Source organism: Mixophyes fleayi, chromosome 7, assembly GCF_038048845.1.
Source record: "Mixophyes fleayi isolate aMixFle1 chromosome 7, aMixFle1.hap1, whole genome shotgun sequence".
NCBI classification, from domain to species: Eukaryota; Metazoa; Chordata; class Amphibia; order Anura; family Limnodynastidae; genus Mixophyes; species Mixophyes fleayi.
In genome coordinates this window covers 7,195,300-7,213,651 of record NC_134408.1, presented here as the reverse complement: position 1 = coordinate 7,213,651, position 18,352 = coordinate 7,195,300, and the positions used below count along the sequence as shown (strand labels likewise).

General features: G+C 42.9%; 1 protein-coding gene across 1 annotated transcript in view; it reads left to right on the top strand.

Annotated features, from left to right (window-relative positions):
• The first annotated feature begins 6,728 nt into the window (after positions 1-6,728).
• The window catches only part of LOC142098434 (up-regulator of cell proliferation-like), a 29,224-nt gene continuing 17,600 nt past the window's right edge, over positions 6,729-18,352 (top strand). The window contains exon 1 of the mRNA XM_075181281.1: positions 6,729-7,023. Coding sequence (XP_075037382.1) covers positions 6,729-7,023 — 295 coding nt within the window. The remainder of the gene's footprint in view (positions 7,024-18,352) is intronic.

Here is an 18,352-nt window from a genome sequence, read left to right as displayed (position 1 = left end):
TTTATTTACCAGTTTGCTGCCGTTATGCTCGTACCATAAGGGTCAAGTTTTCCGTAAGGGAAGAAGTGACAGGAATCATAAGATAAGAAAAGAGCAGAGACTAGGGACCTGATTACCTGGGATGAAGGCCAGTGGACACAGGCACCAAAGAGGTGCCATATAAACAGCACTGAGAATGGAGAAGAGCAATTAGATAAGTCCCCAGTATCTGTATCTATGTATGAGCAGCATTTTACTAACTATTTATCTGAGGAAAAGGCAGAGTCTGTTGTAGAAATGAATATACTCATTGTGCCTAGTTGTTGGAGTTGACATTTTAGTGTCAGATTATCCCTGATGATTTAAGAGACATTTAAGCTTGTACTTTACAGAAAAAAACACCTTCAATCTAATTGCACCTAAAATGTCAATCGAGAAGAACACAGGAACATGAGGGTTGGACTCCTCTTGCACCCGTGCTATGACCTACAGCCGGATAAACCAATCATCAGCTTGCACTTTACACAGGACTGTAAACACCACTATGCACTTGGCTACTATTTTACTTGCCAATTGTTCCGATTTTCTTTGTATACATAACAGTCGGACCTTCACCTAGACACCACCTTGCAATGATATATCTACACAGAGGGAATATATTCCCTTATAATAACAATAGAGGGATGTGATCTCTTCCATTTATTGTCTTTTCATTTTATTATCATTTCCTTTAAGTTATTATGTCCAAACAGTGCAAGCTTATTTATTGTTTATGCTGTACAGACAATTTTACTGCATGACCTAATCATTATTTTTCCACATTATTATCAATATTAACCTTTTATTATTTTATGATTAACAGATTTTAGTAAATTTTAAGTCACTATGTTTTACACATTATACATTCACAAATCTAGCTGCTACAAAACTCAATTAGCCCGACAGTAGTTGTTCAGTTATACAACTTGCATTATCCTTATTTTCCATACCTCTTACTACTTAATCTCCCGCATTCCATTTGCACCTGACACCTAAGTCATCTACTCGCAGTGCAATCTAAGCTTTCAAGCCGCAGTGCCCTTTCATGTACATAAGTTCACCTATATTTCCGCCAAATCACATGGATTTATGGAGCAAAATGGCGGCATGAATAATAGTTTGCACAGGTTTATGTGGGAGAAGTTGGGCAGATCAAAAGTGTATGAGAACTAGATTTCATGCTGGGTGTTCCTGGCTCTGCGGAAGTCAGCACAGTAATTTTCACTATGCAAAAAGACTGGAATTGTGCACCAAATCATCCAATCATTTTAGTGAGAAACATTTTGCACTTTCCAGTCTGACTGAGAAGCACCTTTATTGATCATTGGTGTAATTGGTTCCACTGTGCACTGAATCTCTGACATTAACACTGAATTTAAACTCTGAACATTAACTGTGAGTAGGTATACTACAGCTAGGTTGCAGACAACTTCTATCATATCCCTCCACTCCCTTTTATGCTCCAAGCTGTACATAAATAATAATAATAACTTAATTGACTTAAAGGGATCAATATGCAAACAGCCATTCAGAGCAGTTCTCCAACATTCCAGTCAATAAGATGCAAGACTATCTGATCAGCTGTTTGCATATTGACCAAATTCATTTGATTCATTCATTCAAACTATACTCAATGATTCCTATACTTTAAACTAAGTGGTTCCAGGATGAGACTCATTGTTATTCATGATGGGGCTGGTATGTCTATTGGGAGGTGTGCTTGATCACCATCATCAGCACAGGTCTTTACAGAGTTTTGAAGCTCACTGTTGGACTTACATCCAACTCCTAATCAGGACCTATGAGTGCATGAATTAAAGCTTTTGCTTTGTCTTGTATGAGATATATATGTGTTTTGGAGATGTTGTTTAGATGTATGTAACAGGATTTGGAGACAGATTGGATGTGGGGAACAAAGGACAGTTCTGAGTCAATGATGAAACCTACACTTGAGGGGTATGGGTTATTGTCCTATTGTTAACAGAAATCAGAATAACAGGATATTACAGTGGCTACATTACCCTGATGGAGAGATTATTAACTCAGTTATTGAATGATCAAGTCTGAAGTAGCTAGAGCACACCCAAGATGAATTGGCAGACAGACAGTCAGGAACATGAGCAAACATGGATGGTGAGAGATCTGGAGAGGTCAGACAAATGTGGGTATCATCCACATAGATCTGGTACTGAAAACCAAAGGAGCTTATTAGTTTTCCAATAGAAGTGGTATAAATAGGGAAAGCAGAGGGCCTAGAACTGAGCATTGTGTTAGTTCACCAAATTTAGCAAGTGGAGAAGAGGTGGGTCTAGAAAAATGAATTGTTTATTATAAAAGACAGAAACATTGGTAAAAAAAATACAATTCCAAAATAGCTGCTGATCTTCTGCTGGAGTGGTTTCCATTGAAGTTGATTTATAATTTATGTCCCAACATTCCCCTCCCATGGATAACCAATGTTCTCACTGAGCTGGTCATCAAGACTGGAGTTCATTGCAGAATGATTATGCTGGGAGGAGCTGGGCTGTGACTTTATTCTGGTGATTGACACTGAAGGGTGGAAAGCTCCTGAGCTGGCTTCTCTGGAGGACAGTTATGAACATGACAATGAATTGGCAACTTTAGTCGTTGGTTTGAGTAATATCACCATACTCAATATGGCCATAGAAAATAAAGCAGTGATAAAGGGTACTTTACAAATTGTGGCCCGTGCATTTCTTAGGATGAAAAAAAAACAAAAACAAGCCAAACTGTCAGTTTGTACATCACAACCTGAACAATGTGTCCGCTCATTAAAATGAACATGACACTGTGGCAGGTCTGGCAAAATGACTGCTGAAACAACATTTGCTGTTTATACTTTCATGTTTCATATTACGTTAAGGCTTATGTAACATGTGATTTCACAATGCTCATATAATCAAGGCTGTTCTAGAAACTTCTTATATATTTTTTAAGGGAGTTGTCTTTGGGCCTCCTGCACATGCTCAGGTTTGTTATCAGTATTAAACCAATAGAAAGCACAAGATCATGTTTATACATTTTATGCAGATGATTTTAGGGTCCTGGCCAATGAAAGCAAGGTAACTGCAACATAACCTTGGTCCAGCTTGGATCACTCAAGGGATACCAAGTACTCTATTTGTTTGTAACCAGTTTGTTCATCTTAGCTTTTGAGATAACGTGCCGTCAGAAGCATGAAGAAAGACAGGGCCCTAGGATAATGTGTGAATAAACAAATCTACTGAAAAGTCATTTGGCAGCAGCTAAGTATTTTCTTATATTTACTCTTTGTATTATATTTACTATTTTATATTACTTATTTACATCAAATAAAGTATACACCTGTTAGACGACATGAGTGGTCTTGTGTTATTAATTCACTGTACCCAATCCCATTGTTTTCCATGGGAACAGAGAGAGGAAAAATGTTCTGGAACAGTTAAATGAAATGAATTAAGTTGCTGCAGATATAGAGTATGGATGGATTCAAGTTTCAGTGATGTGATGGACTATGAGCTAGAGAGACAGGACTGGATATTACAGGACATCTTCAGAGGTCTTGTGGAGTCCATGCCTCGATGGGTCAAAGCTGTTCTGGCAACACGAGGTGGACCTATACAAAATTAGGCAGGTAATTTTAATGTTGTGGCTGATCGGTGTGTATGAGAGAGAGAGAAAAAAATCACTGTATAATTACAGACTTTTTTCGCAAAAAAATCCATTTGTGTCTGTTATTTATAATTAATCATTCGATTATGTGTTGTGTTTTATATATGTTCAACTCTATATCTCCTCTCCTGATCTTTCCTCCACCATCCTCTCTCGGGTATCCGACTGCCTCTCCACCATCTCCTCCTGGATGTCCGAGCGCTTTCTCAAAATCAATACCTCTAAAACTGAACTCATTGTCTTTCCTCCGCCCTGACTCCCATCCCACCATGACCTCTCTATTGTCCTCAATAACACCACCATCTCCTCTGTCACCCAACTTCGCTGCCTGGGTGTCACCCTCGACTCCTCTCTCTCTTTTGCCCCCCACATTCATTCCCTTTCCCAAGCCTGTCGCTTCCAACTACGCAACATCGCCCGCATCCGTCCTTTTCTCTCTCAGGATGCCACCAAAACTATCATCCACGCACTCATCATCTCCCGCCTCGATTATTGTAACCTCCTCCTCACTGGCCTCCCCCACTCCCGTCTCTACCCCCTCCGCTCTATACTCAATGCGGCCGCAAGACTCATCTCTCCTCTCACGCCGCTCCTCCTCTGTCTCCCCTCTCTGCCTCGCCCTTCACTGGCTCCCCTTCCCCTACAGAATCCTTTTCAAACTCCTCACCACCACTTACAAGGCTCTCTCTCAGTCTACTGTCCCTTATATCTCTAACCTCCTCTCCATTCACACTCCCGCCCGCTCCCTGCGCTCGGCCAATGACCGCCGCCTCTCCTCCACTCTTATCACCTCTTCCCACTCCAGAATCCAAGACTTTTTCCGTGCAGCCCCCCTTTTCTGGAACGACCTCCCTTGTTCCATCCGCCTCTCTCCTACTCTGTGCTCCTTCAAACGCGCACTCAAAACTCACCTCTTCCTCAAAGCCTACCAACCATCTACTTAACCCCCATCTCCTCCCTTCAGCTCGTCCTCCCTTCTCTCCTCTTGCCTCAACTGGCTCCTCTTGTGCCTGGTCTGTTTACCCTCCCTTAGGATGTAAGCTTGTATGAGCAGGGCCCCCTCCCCTCCTGTCTCCTTACCTGTTCTTCTGCTCCCTCTTTACTGCATATGACTGGCCGGAGTTTCTGAAGTATTGGTACTTTTTGTTCATTGTTCTGTATGGTTTCACCCTGTATAGTCTACTGTTAGTACTGTGTGCGGCGCTGCGGATACCTTGTGGCGCCTAACAAATAAAGGATAATAATAATAATAATAATAATAATAATAATATGTGTATCCTACTTTATTGTTTATTTATTTATAAAGAGGTAATACTTTTTGAAATTGGTATATGTGTAGGATTTCTCATCACACTTCACTTTAGTGTATTTGTAACACTGTATTGTTCTAGTTGCGTTTCATCACAAGTATTTGTTTTGTTTTTGTTTGCACTAGAGTTGACTTTTCCTTTTAATGCTTGTAAGAGACTAACGTTGGGAACGAACCTATGCCAGATTTCTTCAAATGCAATTTCTGTAATGACTTCACCAATGACTGAAAGTCCCGATGAGCCGATCCATGTGTACACATCTACACAATTACCTTCAGATCTGTGATCTTCATCTCTCATAAGCATTTGCTGAACAGATCATGACGCTGAGCACTCTATAGGGATCTGCCTATGTTGCTGGTGGTGAGTGTATACACACTTCCACATTTGCCCAATATCCTTCATTGTGATTGTGAGGAAGTTTATAAAACCAAATCAACAGATGTGATGTGTTTTGGTACGGTAAAATATGATCGTGGGAGCGTACATACACTTGCAATATCTGAACTAATGGTCATGAATCGTGATCTACACGATAATTGCATAGATGTGTACCCAGCTTAAGGCCGTCCATATATGTGAAACTCTGGTTTTAAGATTCACTGGTTTTTAATCAAATTTTAAGCAATTCTATTATAATCAATGATATAATAGATGCCAGAATCAGTTGATAATATCATCAGGAATAGTAGACATCTTTAACCTGAGGAGGTGAAACTGAAGTTCTTTGAAATGCGAGTATTATGGTTTAGGCAACTGTTTGGTCTAGGAAGATGCAATCACAACATATGTTGTGTATCTGCAAATGTATCTAATTATACATAATATAATCATGAACAAATAATCATTTATAAAGCTGCCATTACCTTCTAAATAATGAAAATTATTGTGTCTACGGCTAGCCAAATTTACCTACAATTATTCACATACAGTGATCAACACAATTTTCTGACAATTATTAAATCCCTTGGAGGAAATCCTGTAAGGCAAAATGCGTTGGGTAATTTGCAGGCTTAGCGGGACACGTTCATTTAATTCAAACCAACAGACCTTCAGAGATTTGACGTACTAGGAAGTTCAGGATGTGTTTCAAGTGATGTTAGATGAAACGCATGCACTGAGGAGGAGAGTTACAGCACTGATAACGTCGGAGGAATCCTGAGGACAGCGTCATCATAGGAATTTTGCAATAGGTTTGTGAGTAAGACTGAGGTACTCTATGTTACATATATTTTACTGTGGATTTGCAATTTCGATTATTTGATCCAATACAACTTTATTATCGATGCTATTTCCATAAAACATACATGATTTTTAGATTGACATCCGGAACAGTTGGACTGCTTTAACGGCTTCTTATATATTAGGTTCACTTTTTCTGCCCTATCATTTTGCATGTTTTTTAAGGTTTTATATAGATATAACATATACCAGTATATTGACAATACTTTTTATTTTTTATATATTACTTTGAAAAATTGTGTGTTGTTTTAGAGAAGACTTTTCAGTATTGCTTTCTCTGTTCTATTGTTTTCCTTCAGTTACATTCCTTATTCTGGCATTGATATAGTTGTAGTGCAGGTGGCCTATGTCTATTTTAAATTACTCAAATCTATTGTTAATGTGCAAAATTTATCACAAATCAATAACAAATAAAGGTAAATCATTCTATGTAAACAGATAATCACTGTGTTTATACTTATTTTCAGACTGTGAAACCCAGAAAAAATGGCTTCTATCAAAGAAGCTTTGAGAACTATTAAACGACTGAGATGGAAATTATCGGAAGTGTTTGAGGAGAATGTGGATGGTTTGTGTGCTGAACTGGACTCTCTCCACCTCATAACTTTCCCGGAGTATAAAGATGTGTATGAGGCTGTGAGCCCAGGACAGAGAGCTGACAAGCTGATAGATATTATACTTCAGAGGGGAGAACCGGCCTGTGAGAGATTCCTGGACCATCTAGAGAACATGATTCCCAGGTCTCCAGCATTGTCTGATGTGTCCCAGCACTTACCGGAAAGTGAGTAACTTCTCTCATCACAATCACTGTAATCACAGACATTTCACATTACATAAACATGTTTCCCGGTTATAGAGTGTAATACTCTTATAGTCATGAGTAAAAAAACAAATGTGAATCTAATGAATAATAAAAGTAAAAAAATAAACATATTCCAGCTTCTGCCATTATTATTCCCTAAAACCTTATACCGCATACTTGGCTGTTTTAGATGAATATATTTTGGAGTACTATTATGTCATTGCTCATAATATGTAAAGGTAACTATGGATTACAATGTATCATTTTAAACTTTTCTTGGGTAGAATAAGAAATTCAGGAAGTGTACTTAATGGACATATCAAACCTCACATGAGAGGATTGTCCTCATATCCCCTCTCATAATTACGAGAACTGTACTTTAGTTTAATAGTCCCAAAGGTCACAGGATACATATTTCATAATACATCACTGTTTAAAAATTGTAACATCAGAATAATGGAAACATTTGTCTTCATTAAGCAATTAATTACAATAGTAAACATTGTTTATATTAAGATATAGTTTTGCTTATAATCCCCATGACATACAGACAATTTATTTTAAGAGCATTCATTTTGTGATACATCCTGCATGTTATCTAGGGGCGTATTGGTTGGGTATCATATCCTTTGGTGTCTCCCAATTATAAAGCTACAAATACTGCTATAGATCATTGGTGCTCTTTGACATTTATAGAAGTTGTATCTTACTTAACGATGGACAGCCCTGCATTAATAGGCGAAGAACACTGTTGTCTGGAATTTTTTTTACCATAACAGCATGAATGTCACCTTCAGGGTGCTCCCATCAATGTTCCCTCTAAGCTGAGTAACTTAAAAATATAGTGTTAAAAATCAAACTGCTACTGGTAGAAATGTATGATTTGTGCATGGAACCTTTCAGGGTGGAGTCTCATTAGATTAACCCTTTAACTTTTTCTTTCCTGGATTGCTCAGTTTTTAGGCAAGAGAACTCCTGATCCGTATACATTTGGGGCTTAAGTGGAGCAAAAAATCCCAGGATGTCCAGTAGCTCTTTGGCTGAGCGGCAGCGGCGGACTGGCCATCTGGCACTTTTGACAAGTGCCAGAAGGGCCGAAGGTTAGATGGGCCGATGTGGACTGGCCATTATAACCTGAAAGCTAATGGAGCTGGCCTTAGCCTATTAGAGGCCGGCCGTGACACTGATTGGCCTTACTACCATGCGGGCCAGGGCTGTTCCATCCTCCTCTCCCCCTTTACCCCTGACTACCTTCACAAGCTAATACAGGAAGTCACAGACAGCGTGGGCGTTCCACTGTGGATTGCATGCGCTGTCTGTGACTTCCTGTGATGCCTCTCTCCCTCCTCCAACATGCTGACAGCCTGGACATTTATCAGAAAAGACGCTGGGTATCCAGTTGATGGATCTAAACAGCAAGTATTAATAACATTTCAATGCGCTTCTTTGGATCTTTAGCTTGATAGCACATTCTCTTTTGGGCACTGATAGAACTCGATTAATGTCCATTGTGACACCAGTTCATTTGTGTGAATAGGATCTTTTGCTGCTGGACTCTGTTCCAAAAATTCCTTAGGTCCATAAGTTCTTTTCTAATAATAAGGACAGTTTTTACTGGTATCAAGCAATTTGGACCCTGGAATGTTGCAGTTTATGTGTGTTTTGCATTTTACATTATTTATATGTTTTTATCTAAATGATGTATCAATTGTGATTAATGAATTATTTTAATATTGTATACCATGTATATATCTATTACATAGTGTTCCCCTTAGTTTACTTCTATTATATGCTGTGTTTTTAGGTGGTTTTAATATGTAATATTGAGGATTGCTATGAATTTAATTTTTTTATGTTGTTTATTAGGATCTGTGCAATAGTTCCTTGTTAGGCTTTGTGGTGCATAAATTGAAGTTATTAATTTTGATTGATTTTATTGAGAGATATTATAAATAAAGTTTACTATTAATTCCACATTACTGACAGCACCTGATTCTGCTAGGCTCAAAGCATGGTTAATACTCTTATATTTCCCAAGCTCAATTAGTACCACTATTAAAACGAATAAAACACAATCATGTCCTAGTGATCAATGAGCGCATAACCAATATTGTACTAAAACTTTATGAGGGAGGGATACCCTTGGTTTATGCAGCTCTTGCAAATTGGATCGAGTGCAGCCAATATCGATTTCTTTTCAGCATATTGAACTACTGTAGTAAAGTAAAAAAAATATTTTCCCCTGACATTTTGCTGGAAATACTTTTAATGTGGCAGTGCAAGTTCAGGTGAACATTCAACAGTTAAGTTTTTCTCCGATACATTTGTTAGTGTTTTATTTCGTGTGGAATGATTCATGAAAATTCTGCAATTCTGTTAGGAACCCCTCCAGCCAGTACAGCAAAACCCGGAGTTTGCTCTGAAGTCTGGTGTTCACTGTTGCCCCTGGTGGTGGGGACAGACTTGGCTGCAGACAAACAGAGGGTCGGGATATGTGTACCAACTAAGGAGAACCCAGGAATAGAGTGTTATGGCAGACAACAGCGTGGGGTCCAGGCAATAGATCAGGGTCAGAGGCACAGGTTCAGAGTCCAGGAACAGACAAAGGTCATACACGGGAAATCAATCTTAGGTTAAACACCAAACACAGGGACAAAGTAGCAGGCAGCAGTACTGAAACAGGACACTATAACAGGCAGTAAGGCTCAGACCTCACTGCCTTACGTAGTACTAGGAAACAATCATGACTAGGTCTTAGAGTAGTCACAGGTTTTGCCTAATGGCAGGAGTGCAAATGGCCAATAGGAATGCAGTGTTCCACCGCATAGTATCTACCAATGTGCCCTGAACAGCTGATAATAGATAGCCATGATTTGCTAAACTGACTATCGCGCGCACGCGCCCGGCTGGTAAACAGCTGGCCGGGCATGGCGGCAGAGGATCCCTTGCGTCCTGGCTGTTGCCCAGACAACCGGGACACCGAAACCGAAAGTGACGTCCCGGTCGCCATAGCGATGGATGGGACGCCAGCAGGAAGGTAAGGAGAGTCGCGGCGGTGCCCATGGCCGCCGCGACTACTAGCAGTACCCCCCCCTTGAGGAGGGGTCAAGGGACCCCGACATCCAGGTTTAGAAGGAGACTTCTCAGCGTGGAGATGCTTTTGTGGTATCCAACATCACTCCTCTGGGCCGTAAGCCATCCAATGAACTAAAAACTGGACTTGACCCTCAACTTTCCTTGAGTCCAAAATTTTTTCAATGATGAACTCCCGGTCTCCATTTACAAGCAGAGGCCGAGGTCTTTTAGAGGAAGATTAAGTGAACTTGCTAGGGGCAACAGCCTTCTTCAAAAGAGAACAAAGGAAAGTACGGGGAATTTTTAAAGAAAGTGGTAGTTTGAGTCGGAATGCCACTGGATTCACTTTCTTTTCAATCAAAAATGGTCCGATGAAACAGGGATCAAGTTTCTTGCAGGGTTGCCTCAATTTGATGTTTAGTGTGGACAACCATACACGATCTCCTGCTTTTAATACACATGGACCACGATGACGATCAGCGAAGGCTTTAGACCTGAGGGAGGCTTGACAAAGTGTGGAATGCACTTTCTTCCAAACGGACTTAAATCGAGATACAGCAGTAGGTGTCTTAGAACCTCCAATGGTAACGGCAGAAGAGAGAGAGTTCGCTTTTGGGTGGAAACCAAGATTGCAGAAGAACGGGGAGGTACGTGTTGCAGAATGGCAAGAATTGTTATAGGCAAATTCTGACCAAGATAAGAGAGAGGACCAGTTGTCATGGAACTTGGAAACGTAGATGCGTAGAAATAGTTCCAGGGATTGATTGGTTCTTTCCGTCTGACCATTTGACTGAGAGTGGTAGGCTGAGGACAAACTAACTTTGATTCCGAGGGAATTGCATAAAGACTTCCAAAACTGTGCAATGAATGCAACGAGAGGATGTCTTCTGGAAGGCCATGGAGATGGAAGATATGGGTAATAAATAAGGTGGCCAAACTTCTGGCTTCCGGCAATTTGAGTAAGGGTATAAAATGTGCCATCTTGCTGAATCGATCAACAACTACCCAAATGGTGTTATGACCCGAGGACAAAGGGAGGTCGACAATAAAGTCCATGGAAATATGGGTCCAAGGCCTGGAATTGGCAAGGGTAGAAGTTGACCTGGAGGACGGATTCTGGAAGACTTGTTCCTGGCACATTCTGGGCAGGCGCGGACATAGTTTTCCACATCAGAAGATAAGGTGGGCCACCAAAGCCAGCGGGAAAGTATTTCTATGGTCCTCTGGATACCAGGATGACCTGCTGAGCGGTTGTCGTGGCATTAGATGAGGGCCGACTTTCTCAGATGAACTGGGACAAACAATTTATCAGCGGGTGTTTGAGCTGGAGCAATTTTCTGAAAGTGGCGAGTGTGGCCCCAAGATCCTGAGTTAGACCGACATGAATGGAGGTCGAGGAAATTATAGGTTGCTGGTCAGGAGACTGAGGATGGGATGCCATAAAACTCTGAGACAGAGAATCAGCCTTGGTATTCTTTAATCCTGGACAGTAAGTGATGAGGAAGTTGAACCGGGTGAAAAACAAAACCCAGCGGGCCTGTCGAGGATTTAGAGTTTTGGCAGTCTGAATGTACTGAAGATTTTTGTGGTCAGTGAAGATGGTAATAATGTAAGATGCTCCTTCTAACCAATGCCGCCACACTTCGAGAACCCACTTGATGGCCAATAACTCCCTATTCCCAACATCGTAATTCATTTTGGCAGATGAGAATTTCCTGGACAGATATGCACACGGGTGCAATTTTTTGCTTTGAGGATCTCTTTGAGAGAGAATGGCGCCTCCTCCTACATCTGAGGCGTCTACTTCTACAATGAACGGGAGCTCAGGATCTGGATGCCTGAGAACGGGTGCAGATGTGAAGGCGAATTTAAGGGCAGAAAAGCTCGCCAACGCCTCTGAAGACCAATTAGCTGGGTCTGCGCCCTTCCGGGTAAGGACAGTAATAGGAGCCACAAGGAAGAAAAGGATCGTATAAACCTCCAGTAATAGTTGGCGAAGCCAAGGAACCTTTGGATCGCCTTGAGGTTAGTAGGACGAAACCCAGTCTTGGATTGCATTTACTTTACTGGGGTTCATGGAAAAGCCAGATGAAGAAATGATGTAGCCTAAGAAGGCCACCCTGGGGACTTTGAACTCGCACTTCTCCAATTTTGCATAGAGGTGGTGTTGACGTAATTTCTCCAGAACTTCCCGAACGTGTTGGTGGTGCTGGGACAAGGACTGAGAATAATTTAAAATATCATCTAAATAAACCACCACGGTCTTACCCAAGAATTCTCGCAAGATGTCATTGATTAGATCTTGGAAGACTGCCGGGGCATTACACAATCCAAATGGCATCACCAAATATTCATAATGCCCAGAGAGGGTATTAAAGGCCATCTTCCATTCGTCTCCCTGTCTGATGCAGATGAGATTATAAGTGCCCCGCAGGTCAATTTTAGAGAAGATGGTGGCAGACTTGAGCTGGTCAAACAGAACAGAATTCAAGGGCAGCAGATAAGTATTTTTAATAGTGATCTTATTCAGCCCACGATAGTCGATGCAGGGTCTCAGACTGCCGTCTTTTTTTGGCCACGAAGAAACATCCAGCACCTACAGGAGATTTGGAGGGGTGGATGAATCCTTTCTTTAGGTTCTCCTCCACGTACTGTTCCATGGCTTGCGTTTCAGGAGCAGACAAAGAATACAAACGCCCTTTGGGCAATTTTGAACCTGGCACAAGCTCGATAGAGTAGTCATAGTCTTGATGAGGCGGGAGAGAGTCAGCCTTCTGTTTACAGAACACATCACTAAAGTCCTGGTAGGGTGCAGGCAACAATTCCGGACTAGGCTGCAGAGTTCTGAGAGGCAGGATCAAACAAGAAGTAAAGCATTCTGGACTCCAACGGATGATCTCCCCTCTTTTTCAATCAATAAGGAGATTATGGCTGTGAAGCCAAGGATACCCCAGAATCAACTGAGCAAAGGGACAGGTAATTAGGTAGAATGAGAGTTCCTCCATATGGAGGGCTCACACAGACAACCGAACCATTGGAGCCTTCGCGAGAATTCTACCCCCAGGCAACGGGTTACCATCCAAACCACAGGTGGTAATGCTTGATCCTAACTTGATATCCGGAATGTCAAGCGTCCGAGCCAAGTGAATATCCAGGAAGTTACCTGCTGCACCACTATCGAGGAAAGCTGTCACATCCGCAAATTTGTCACGGAAGGCTAGATGTCCAGGAACCAACAAAGAAGAAGAGATAATTTGAAGACCTAAGCGCGCCTCTTCGCCAGCGCTTAGGCTTTGGTGTTTCCCGACTTTTTGGAACAGGAGAGTACAAGGTGGCCTGGTTGGCCACAATACAAACAAAGGCCTAGTGAGTGGCTTCTGGAGCATTCCTCTGGAGGCAGGCGGTAGGCACCCAGCTGCATGGGTTCAGGGGAATCCGGCAAAGTAGCACTAGAACTGGGTGGTGAGCCAACAGGTATGGACGACTCCTGTTCAGCTTTCCTCTCTATAATTCGACGGTCAATTTTAAAGACAAGCTGCATCAAATCTTCAAGCGGGACGGGTACTGGATACTGAACTAAGGAGTCCTTAATTTGCTCGGTGAGACCCAGGTGGAATTGACTCCGCAGTGCCAGATCATTGCAGGCTCTATCAATGGACCATCGCCGGAATTCTGTACAATATTCCTCAGCGGAACAACGTCCTTGCCTTAATGCCCAGAGATGAGACTCAGCTGAGGCCACACTTCTGGGTCATCATATAGTAACCCCAGGGCCTGGAAGAAGGCATCCACGGTCTGTAAGGCTGGACTGGTTGGTGGAAGGGAGAAGGCCCAAGACTGAGGGTTGCCCTGGAGTAGAGAGAAAACAATCCCTACTCTTTACTGTTCAGAACCATAGGAGCGTGGCCTCAGGCGGAAGTATAACCTGCAACTCTCTTTAAAGTTGCGGAAAGCAGACCTGCTTCCCAAGAACCGGTCAGGCAAGTTCATTTTTGGCTCTGGTATGACGCCGGCGGAGGCTTGCAAAGGCTGCAGGTTTCTGGAAGCCTCTTCTTGAGCTGCCAAGCGCTGGGATAGGCCCTGTTTTACTTGAGAAATCGCCTGGATCTGGTTAGCCAAGACCTGGGCTGGAGAAAGATTTGAGTCGCTGTTGTCCATGGCAATATAACACTAATCTTCACTGGCCGGTTATAATGTTAGGAACCCCTCCAGCCAGTACAGCAAAACCCAGAGTCTGCTCTGAAGTCTGGTGTTCACTGTTGCCCCTAGTGGTGGGGACAGACTTGGCTGCAGACAAACAGACAAACAGAGGGTCGGGAGATGTGTACCGGCTAAAGAGAACACAGGAATAGAGTGTTATGGCAGACAAACACAGGGACAAAGTAGCAGGCAGCAGTACTGAAACAGGACGCTATAACTGGCAGCGAGGCTCAGACCTCACTGCCTTAAGTAGTAGTAGGAACCAATCAGGACTAGGTCTTAGAATAGTCACAGGTTTTGCCTAATGGCAGGAGTGCAAATGGCCAAAAGGAATGCAGTGTTCCACTGTATAGTATCTACCAATGTGCCTTGAACAGCTGATAATAGATAGCCATGATTTGCTAAACTGACTATCGCGCGAGCGGCCGGCTGGTAATCAGCTGGCCGGGCTCGGCAGCAGAGGATCTCTTGCGCCCCTGACAACCGGGACGCTGAAACCGGAAGTGACGTCCCGGCAGCCATAGCGACGACTGGGACGCCAGCAGGAAGGTATGGAGAGTCGCGGCGGTGCCTGTGGCCACCGCGACTACTAACACATTCATCATCACCATCATCAACATTTATTTATATAGCACCAGCAAATTCCTTAGCGCTCTACAACAAAGAATAATAAAACAATACTGGGTAATACATACAGACAGAGGTAAGAGAACCCTGCACGCAAGCTTACAATCAATGGGACAATGGGAGTTTGAAACACAAGGGCATGTGCTACATCATATTGCACAATGGACCAGCTAGAATGCAAAGGTAAAAGTACTGAGTGGGCTGTGTGTGTAGCAATGTTGGTCAGAGGGTTGTTCTCTTCTGTTAGCTGTCTAGAGGGTGGTAATAGGGTAACCTAGGGAGATTAAGATGCTGGTTGAGGAATATCATAACCTTGCCTGAAGAGGTGGGTTTTCAGTGAACGCTTGAAGGTTTGAAGACTAGAGGAAAGTCTTACTGTGCGAGGGAGGGAATCCCACAAAGTGGGTGCAGCCCAGAAAAAGTCCTGTAACCGAGAATGGGAGGATGTGATGAGAGTGGAAGAGAGACGTAGATCTTGTGCAGAACGGAGGTGTCTAGTTGGGAGATATTTTGAAACAAGTGAGGAGATGTAGGTGCAATTTGTTGATGGCCTTGTATGTTAGTAGAAGAATTTTATATTGGATTCGTTGAAATACAGGCAACCAATGTAGAGACTGACAGAGTGGCTCAGCAGAGGAAGAACGGTTTACAAGGAAAATAAATTTAGCCGCTGCGTGCAAAATAGATTGTAGGAGTTCAAGTCTGACTTTGGGAAGACCAGTAAGGAGGGAATTGCAATAGTTCATGCGGGAGATAATAAGTGCATGAATTAAGGTTTTTGCAGTGTCTTGTGTCAGATATGTGCGTATTCTGGAAATGTTCTTTAGGTGTATGTAACATGATTTAGATATAGAGTCCATGTGGGGAAAAAATGATAGTTGTGAGTCAAGGATTACACCTAGGCAGCGAGCTTGCGGAGTGGGATTTATGGTCATGTTATCATTTAATGGAGAGAAAAGGTACTTGTTAATTATATGTTTGCAACTATTCTGTTGTTGCTATTTTGTGGGAGATTTGATGAGAGTAGAACATTGATTTCCTACAGTGGCGCCCATATAATAAGTGGTATTGCTGTAACGCGGGAGTGGTGTAGTGGTGATAATGTTGTTGTGTGTTTGGGGGTTAGTATTGCTGTAATGTGGGGGGTAATGCTGGTTGCTGTAATTTCGTGGGTGATGCTGGTTGTTGTAATGTGGGGGTGATGCTGGTTGTTGTAATGTGGGGGTATTGCTAATTGTTGTAATGTGGGTACTAATAATGTATTGTCATGGTATTTATTGACGTAATGAGGGTGCTAACAATGTAATGTTGGGGGTTAGGATTAATAGGTCTATTAAATGTGAATGGTATTGATTTAATCTAGGTTCTTGTTGGGGTTCCTAGAGTGTTTATTAGTTGCGCATCTTTCCAGAAGGTGAACAGTATCTATTCCTTTTTCAAACAGGGCCCCAGCATTCCAGGATTTGGCCAAGCAGTAACTGAACAAAGTGGAGAGGGGTGTTCTAAATATAGTGTGTAAGGTAGGCTTTTAGTAGTGGAGTGTAGGTGTGGGCTAATTATTTAATTGTGGCTGCTATTTATTTGTGTGGTAATGATGGGGCTATTTCATTTTTTAGTGGGGCACATTAATTGAGGTGATGGGACCTTGAATTTAATGCTGGGGTGATTTGGGGCTATTAGTTGAACATTGGTTTGAGTTTGGGGCGGAGGGCTATTTATTAAATGTGAATATGAATTATTTAATGGTTGTGTCACGGGCACTAGGAGTCTTTACCCAGGGATCACCAGGTGATAGGCTTACCAGAGCAATATAGGTGGTAATATGGTACTCTGGTAGCCGGGTGATCACGGAACAGGAGACAGCAGATGATAGAGATGCTCAGGAAAGTCTATGTCTAGCAGCACTGGTAATATGGATGTAGTAATACACGAGGAACTGAATGGACAAAGGACACGTGAGGGTAGTCAGTGGTCTGCGGTAGCAAGTTGTACCACTGCTATAGTGAGGAGGAATGTCCAACAGAAACGAGGAGGTGATGAGAGTCAGCGGTCTGCGGATAGCAAGTTGTACCGCTGTCTGAGTGAAGGAATGGAATCCAAGTGGAGGTATCCGGGGAGTCAGTGGTCTGCGTTAGCAAGTTGTACCACTGCTGTGTGAGAGGATACTGGAACAGGTGACACACGAAACAGGGATCAGTGGTCTGCCTCTAGCAAGTTGTACCACTGAATATATATGTGAGGAGGAGCACGGGGAGAGACTGCAATACAGAGGATACACGGGCACCTTAAACTTGATCCACAATAACATGCACAATATAGTAATGACTGAACAGCACTGCAATAATAGAAAGTCACTGAAACTATCCGGGCAAAAGATAACACAGTCAATGATGGTAATAGGCTCAGCGGATAGTAAACTCCAGAGGAGAACAAACTCAGTCCAGCAAGATATGCAATACACCAGCACAGTCAATGAGAAGTATGCATACCGTGATTCAGGAGCAGGCTGTCAGACAGGAGTGCAGAGATACCTGAACGGCTGGAGGCCGGCAGGATGCGAAGTCCCAGAAGAGTGAAGCGGTAATCAAGTAGGTGCAGCGCACAGGTAGGTAGACCAGCAGGGGAACAAATAACTCAGGAAGCAGTAGTATGTAGAACTGGACTCCTGGTGGACCCTGAAGAGTAGCGATGGTCTAGACGAGATGAAAGCAGTGAGGCGCAGATCCGATGCAGACTGGCGAGTAGAGACCAGCAGGAACACTGAGAAGCACGGAGAGCGGATCAGCTGTCGTAGACACGAGTAGAACTGAGGAGTAGCGGTCAGCAGGACTCTGCAGGTACACGGAGGTAGCGGGTAGCAACCAGCAGGTGCAGCCACGATGAAACACGGGAGAGCAGAGCTGAGCTGGAACTGTTGAGCACGGAGAGCAGCGGATAGGAATCAGTTGTAGCAGTCTCGAGGAAACACGGGAGAGATGAGATGAGCTGAAGACTGAAGCGCACGGAGGCAGCAGGTAGGAATCAGCCAAACAGTCACGATGAAACACAGGCGAGTTGAAGTAGATTGAAGACTGTAGTGCACGGAGGCAGCGGATAGGAATCAGCTAACAGTCACGATGACACACAGGTGAGTTGAAGTAGATTGAAGACTGTAGTGCACGGAGGCAGCGGATAGGAATCAGCTAACAGTCACGATGATACACAGCAGAGTTGAAGTGGATTGAAGACTGTAGTGCACGGAGGCAGCGGATAGGAATCAGCTAACAGTCACGATGATACACAGGAGGGTTGAAGTGGTTTGAAGACTGTAGTGCACGGAGGCAGCGGATAGGAATCAGCTAACAGTCACGATGATACACAGGAGGGTTGAAGTGGTTTGGAAACCACAGGAGTAGAAGTGGTCTGG